This window comes from Pristiophorus japonicus, chromosome 2 (genome assembly GCF_044704955.1).
Source record: "Pristiophorus japonicus isolate sPriJap1 chromosome 2, sPriJap1.hap1, whole genome shotgun sequence".
NCBI lineage: Eukaryota > Metazoa > Chordata > Chondrichthyes > Pristiophoridae > Pristiophorus > Pristiophorus japonicus.
The window spans coordinates 177,138,032-177,145,473 of NC_091978.1; the positions used below are offsets into that span (position 1 = coordinate 177,138,032).

Below are 7,442 nucleotides of genomic sequence, written 5' to 3' on the forward strand. Positions count from 1 at the left end.
GCAGGCAGTGACTGAGGGGTTTCTCCTTGTTCTATCAGGTGTTCCTGGGCTAAACCCGGGTTTATCAGGCACACCATGCCTTTAGCCTGGGATACAGCAAGGTTCAAGCTTTGGATCTGCTGCTGGCACGGGCCATGGTCTCCTGCCTCAAATTCCCTGGTACTGACTACCTTATAGGCTACCTGAATGTCTCTCACCCTCTCCCCATACTCTTTAACTTGCTTGGCGAGGCAGGAATTCTCTTCCCGCAACGCCCGTTCGCTATTCTTGGCTTCAATAATCTGACACTGTAAAAGGTCTATTTGGGTTTTGTACCTTTCTTTAGTGAGCTCTCTACTTTCCTTTAACTGTCCCACCTCTGTCCACAGCCTTTCCCTGACTGTGGCCCTTGCACTGGACCTCTCTTCTGCCTGCTTCAATACTCCCTTTAATTTCTCATTCTCCTCATCTAGAAGCCGGATCTGTCACCGAATGCAAATTAGCCAAATGGCCTTCTCTATCGACCTTTTATGGTCCTTGCTCTCGGTCCATTGAGCCGCAGCATCTTCTGGACGCTCAGCGTACAATAGATCGAGTACCCACTCCTTAGCTACATTTACCCTCTTAAACAGATATGAGGAAATCCTCTCCTCCATTTTGCTTCTTTTCCTGAAACCAGTCTCTCTCTTATCACGTTCCTTGCCCCAGAGTCCCTTCGTGGTCGCCATTATGTAAGGGGTGGTCTTCGGGGGGGTCAGCTTTCCCTTATGACCTTATATGAGCGATTTCGAATCGCTCCCACACCCTTGGTTCTAGACTCTGGAATTCTGAAGGGACTGTGGCAGACTTGGACAGACAATCGCTTTCAAGGTAGGAAGCAGGTATGGCTTTATTGTGTCTAAAAGGAAGTAAAAGGCACACCTTTAATAACACACACAGAATAGTAATACCAATATACACTGAGGGGTACAACACATTCAATAAATTGTCAACATACAGCCTTAAGGGTTGCCTGCATTACCTGCCCGATGAAATGGCTCCCCTGGTCCGACTCCACACACTGTGGGAGTCCCCACCGGGAGAACACTTCCCTCACTAGAATCTTAGCTGTCCCTAGTGCGGTGGCTGTTCAGCAGGGGAAGGCTTCAACCCATTTTGAGAACACGTCCACCAGGACTAGACAGTATTTGACCTTCTAGGCGAGCCGTACCCCAGACCCCGGACGGAGGAGAGGACTTCAGACTGCGTAGTCTTCAGTTGGGGTGAGTCCGTTGATGCGGTAAGTTACGTTTTGGATGTATGGGGTAAGTACCCACTTTCTTTGGTCAGGAATAGTTTTAATTAGCCCCTTTAGGTAATTTCTCACCCATTGGTCATTCAGAAGTAGATTGTTGAGTGGAAATAAATGTAGATTCTTCGGTTTTTGCTGAGTTGGTTTCGGTTGGTTGTTTCGCTGGTTGTGGTGGCCCGGGTTGTCAATTTGGTTGCTGACAACCTTCCATTTCGTGGGCCTCTTGCTGTTGGCATGCTCGGTCGGTCCTTGATGATTTCTTGCAGTTTTCTCCACTACCCACCTCCGGCTGCTTGTGATTTTCCTTGTAAAACTGGGAATAGATATACCCCAAAAAGGCTTCCTTATCTCCCACCAAATCTGGCCCAGCTCTTTGTTTCAAGGGAGCTACTCATTAGTTTTGAGCTCTCTTCTTTGTCAGAATTTGTCGGGCTCGTTCAGCAGTAATTTGATTATGATGTGTTAATGTGGAAAATCACCTGTTGGCATTGTTGGAGCAGTGTTTAAACTCTCAGGCCGTTGGGCTGGGCCTGTGATTTCTATAGGTCTATTTGCACATGCATACCACTAATGGTCTCCGGTGATTAGCCTGATAGCTCTTGATGCGTTTATTGTCACTAGGGAGCGAATTTTTATGTCTCACAGTTCTTGTTAGTTATCAATCAACTCATTCTCCCAGACAAATTAAATTAGCTCCAATACCCAATTCCTGAGTGAAATCCCAGCCTCTGTTCTGGCAGTCTCTTCCAAAATGTTCCTTTAGAGATCTTAAACTTGTAAAGCTCTTAGCTCTCTTCCTCAGAGTTTTTCCTAGGATACCAAAATGTTCATTGAGTTCCAAATTAAATTCCCTTTCCTATGAGTCCAAACAGTGGGGGTGGGTGGGGGGGGGGGGGGTGTCTCCATGAATGCATCCCCTTTTATCCCTTGCAGGCCTCGTCTGCCCCTTTAAACTAATTTGTGTCACGAAGTTTTTCCTTCCATTTTAAAAGGCCAGAAAGGAATTCTTCTCCTCTGCAGGGGAAAAGGCACAAGGAATCTTTGCGAAATATTGGTAAATTCTACATAGGTGTTGGACCGGGACAGAATTGGACTTGGCTTTGATGCGCCCAAGGACAGATAACCGACCAAGTGTCAGTGTCTTGACCTCAGGAGAAAAGAGAAGTGGCAAGAAAACTGGAAAAATATTTAAAATTTATTATTGGTTTTCAAGTCCTGACAATCAGCTGGGTCTCGGTCCTATGATTTGGTCCTGTAAATGTGTGCAAAGTAGAATGAAGGTAATATGAGAAGCTTGCCTTCAAGCTAGGAATTTTGTCTGTACATTTCAAAACACACAATATCACAGGTAACAAAATCTTAAGATATCGGGTGCCAACTGTGCTGTGTAAATCCGTATAACATTAAGTTTAAGCTGTCTCATAAAGCAGTGCTATGGTGACTACATATGCTTTGTTTACTGAAGCAGTACAGAAATCATCCGTCAGTTTAAAAATGCTCCATAATGTTAACAGAGGTTCAATAAATGATAAACAGCTGGCATCTCTTGCAGCATCTTGTGAATTCTATTATATTGAATATTAAATGTAATTCAGTACTACAAGATAAATTGTAATACAACATTAAAGCCCACATACAGAAACATCAAGATTTGCTGGCAAGAGCAAACATGGCAAGATTTGGAAGATTAATTCAACGATAAACTATATTAAGTTGCTCTTGCTTTTATGTTGAAAGGCAACTTCTTTTTAATAAGGAGAAAAAAAGGCTGGAGAAATACTTCCCTTCCCCTCACATTTTTATACCCTTTTCTCCTTTTTTCCTTGCTTGGGTGCCATTGGTGGCTGCAGACAGACCTACAGTACCTCATCCAAGTGCTCATTCTTCCTGCATGAAACTTGACAGCAGGCTTCATGTCATGCGAGCGCCCGCCCTCGAGAGCTGGAAAGTTTCATTCACATATTTATATCAGGCTCCTACAGTGCAATTGAGAGCCTAAGCTAAATTGAACATTTGCCGTGTGGGTTTCCCAGGGCTCTGGAAACCCGGCAGCAAAAGGGATGCACCCGACTCAAAAAGGTAAGTGCCTCTTTGTGGGCCAGGAGCAGCAGGACTGCTACCCCGGCCACACAATGAAGTCTTTGGCCTCCCCTCTGTCAATTACGGCCTCCCCCCCCTCCCTTCCCCCTCCCCGCCCACTGTGATCGCCGACCTCCCCCCACCCAAGCCCCCTGATCTCTCACTCCCTCCCCCCTCCCGATTGTCGGGGACTGTCCCTAAGTGTGCCCAACCGACCTCCTGCCGCTGGGTTCTACGTGCTTACCAGAAACAGAAGAAAAATAAATAATGAAATGCTGCCTGAAAAATTGACGAGACAAGGTCCTCCCCCTTCCCAGTGTTTAACATCCAATTTACCGTTCTACATGCCTGAGCCACACCCGTGGCACAATTACCACCAGCCAGAATATTTACCCTCATCTGTCTCAACAGAACTCAGGTTTCTTATCTCTAAATGTTACCACCTGATCCATAATTATGACATTGTCTAACATTCACACAAAGGGTTATTGACAGATTAAGTGAATGGGTGAAACTGTGGCAAATGGATTTCAATGGGATCATCCACTTTGGATCTAAGAAGGATAGAACATGGTACTTTCTAAATGGTGAAAGGCTAAAAACAGTGGGGGTCCAAAGAGACTTGAGGGTTCAGGTACATAGATCATTAAAATGTCATGAACAGTGCAGAAAATAATAAAAAAGTCTAATGGAATGCTGCCCTTTATATATAGAGGGCTGGAATACAAGGGCGTAGAAGTTAGGCTGCAGCTGCACAAAACCCTGGTTAGACCACACCTGGAGTACTGTGAGCAGTTCTGGGCACCACACCTTAGGAAGGATATATTGGCCTTGGAGGGAGTGCAGTGCAGGTTTACTAGATGGTACCTGGATTCCAAGGGTTAAGTTACGAGGAGAGATTACACAAATTAGGGTTATATTCCCTAGGATTTAGAAGGTTAAATAGAGAGACGCGGGTAGATAAAGAGAAACTATTTTCACTGGTTGTGGAGTCTAGAACTAGGAGGCATGGTTTAAAAATTAGAGCCAGACCTTTCTAGGAGTGAAATTAGGAAACACTTCTATACATACTTCTGTACATAAAGGGGCTGAAATTGCCCCTCCCGATAAGGCCACTGGCCACCTGAAAACGTGGGCCAAGGGCGGCGCGGAATGGCCGCCATCTTGCGGCAGACTGGCCGACGTTCGCGGCATTGCCCTCAGTGGTTTTTGCTGCAGTCTGAAGATCATCCCGCTCCCCCCACTTCCTGCCATTCCTGCAGATGCGTCGTTAACGGCATCGTCAGAGCACGTACCACAGCGGCTCCGCCCCAGAAGGTAAATTCACTTCGAAAAGTCTTGCAGCCGCCTGTCGGTGCCAACGACAGTTTTTTGAGTCCGTATACAGTGCTGGCTCAAGACCGCCAGCGGCTTTTAAAGGCATGTTGCATGTAGCAGCATTCTTTTTGATTAGATTTTTTGGAACTTTTCACAAGTTTGCCGGTTGCCTTGTTTACAGTGGGATTGAGTGCTAGTGGGCTAAGGTCTTCAATCTGTACAATACAGAGGCCGCATTGTGGAGGTTGTGCTTGTGGAGACAATGGGCTCAGTGCTGGCAGCGGAACGCCTCCTGTACATTGTGCGAGGCAAGAGGCACGCAGGGAAGGCGGCGCCAGCTCCAACGGCTCCAGAGGCAGCGGGCAAGGGACGCAGCAGACATGGCTGCCCAACATGCAGAAAGCCAGGGAGATGGCGATAGACCTCAACCCAGAGAGGTGGCCCAGGAAAGACCTGCCATTAGTTACGCTGACCCCACGGACCAGATAGTGGGCAAAATGGAGAGAAGGCAGGATGCACAGGAGGCAGATGCTTGCCAGCAGCTGGCTGCAGAGGGTGAGGAGCAGCAAGAGCATGAGGGAGAAGGCACTGAGGCAGCTGCCATAGGAAGACGCGAGCATAGACATGGGGGGAGGAGGCCCTATCATGCAAGGATCTACAGACAACAGTTTTCATACATGGACCTGACGGGTGACCAATGTCTCTGGAGACTTCGATTCCAGAAGGACATCATGAGGGAGCTGTGCAATCTCCTGCAGCCAGACATCCAGCCTCAAACAAGGCTGAGGACAGCTCTGACCATCGCAACCAAAGTGACCATAGCACTCAATTTCTATGTCGAAGATTTTGCAGTTTGCCTCGTATAACTCCATCCATCAAATGACAGATGCTCTCTATAAGAGAAGGTGGAACTACATTTCCTTCCTGATGACCAGGGAGAAGCAGTTGGAGCAGCAGACCAGATTTGTGAGGATTGCGGGCTTCCCCAAGATTCAGGGCACCATAGACTCTACCCATGTCACATTGAGGGTGCCACAGAACAATCCCGAGATGTTCAGAAACTGCCCGGGATTCCACTCCCTCAGAGTACAGCTGGTGTGTGACCATCACCGCAAAATCATGGCAGTTGATGCCCGGTATCCTGGTAGCAGCCATGATGCTTTCATCCTGCACCAAACCGGTGTGCCCGGCGTATTTGCTGGACCAAACCAAGATGGCGGCCGGTTCCTTGGCGACGAGGGCTACCCACTCTGCACGTGGCTGCTGACTCCTGTTCGCAACCCCAGCATTGCTGCGCAGCAATCGTACAATGACTCTCATTCAGCCACCAGATGCTTAATTGAGCAGTGCATCGGAATCCTTAAACAGAGGTTCTGTTACCTGGATCACTCTGGTGGAGTGTTGCAGTACTCGCCTGAGCGGGTCTCCCTATTTGTGCTCATCTGCTGCATGCTTCACAACCTGGCAATCATGAGGGCACAACCATTTGAGGACGAGCCAGCAGTACCACCTTAGGAGGAGGACTAGGAGGAGGAGGCATAGGAGCACGACACGCAGGAGGAGGAGGAGGAGGAAGAGGAGGAGGAGGACCAGGATGTGGGTCACCGGTTTAGGGAAGTCACATCCTGGGAAGTCCTAAACTGTCTCATTGCTGCTCATTTCCGCTGAGGTCATGCCCACTTCACCCTTCATCTGTGCATCTCCATGGCCAACCCAATGAATCCTTTCACACATCATTGCCCACAGTGAAATGAGAGACCTGCACAGATATTGATACACAAAATAAAGATTTATTACACAAGAAAGAAAGGTGCAAAAACCATACACATAATCATTTATCACCCTTGTGTATCTCCTTGTAACCCCTCTTACACAACCCTATTCTGGAACTACGCCACAGTGTGTCACCTGCGGCTGCATCATGGCTCTGGGAAGGCTGCTATGTTTCAGGTGTTGAAACTACAGATGTCCTTCTAGGATGCCTTCAACCAGTTCTGGCCCTGGAAGGGCTGGCTGCAGAGTGGGCAGCATCCTCCTCTGTGAGTTCAGTCAGCCTTGCCTCAGGCGAGTCCATGTTTGTCAGCAATGGCGTATTGACAGGTTTGGGATCAGGACTGCTGTGACCCTGAGAGACCACATCATCAACCTGGACTGAGGAGCCTGCGCCACTCCCCAGGGGCAGCACCTCACCATCGCCACCAATTTGAGAGAGCGCAGGTCGGTGGTGTGGTGCAACACCGAAGGTTCCACGGTGGACTGTGGTGGACCCAGCCATGAAGGCAACAGTCAGATCTCGCGTGGCATCCACCTCTCTCATGAAAGCAGACACAGTCTCGATGCCACCAGAGACGACAGCATTAAGGTGCCCAGAGTGCATGAGAGCTTTCCGAGTTTCCAGGCCAGCTGCCATCCTATCCAATACAGCACTGAGACGCACGTTCACTTGCGCCTGTATTGTAATGACAGCTGCCACATCGTCAACGAGACGCAGCATCACAGCTGGATCTGCACAGTCTCTCTGGGAGTCCACCATTGTCTGCACACTGGCAATGATGGGCTCCATGGTGTGTGTAGAGCTGTCCACAATGCGGAAGGCAGACTCTTCCACGCTCCTGACCACTTGCGACAGGCTCTCGGGCACCTTGCCATTTCCCCCAACATCTGGGAATACATGGCCTCCATCCTCTTTCATAAGCCCCAACATCGATGGGCTCGTCAGAGTCCTCTTCAGCAGAACTCATGTGCGACCTCACCCCCCGGAGAGCTGACACCCGAG

The 7,442-nt window shown here is 48.7% G+C and overlaps 1 protein-coding gene across 1 annotated transcript; it reads left to right on the forward strand.

The window, feature by feature from the left end:
* Window positions 1–5,545: 5,545 nt before the first annotated feature.
* On the forward strand, window positions 5,546–6,181 carry LOC139229163 (putative nuclease HARBI1). The gene has a single exon (XM_070860826.1). The coding sequence runs from the start codon at window positions 5,546–5,548 to the stop codon at window positions 6,179–6,181; it is 636 nt and encodes a 211-aa protein (XP_070716927.1).
* The last annotated feature ends 1,261 nt before the right edge of the window (window positions 6,182–7,442 follow it).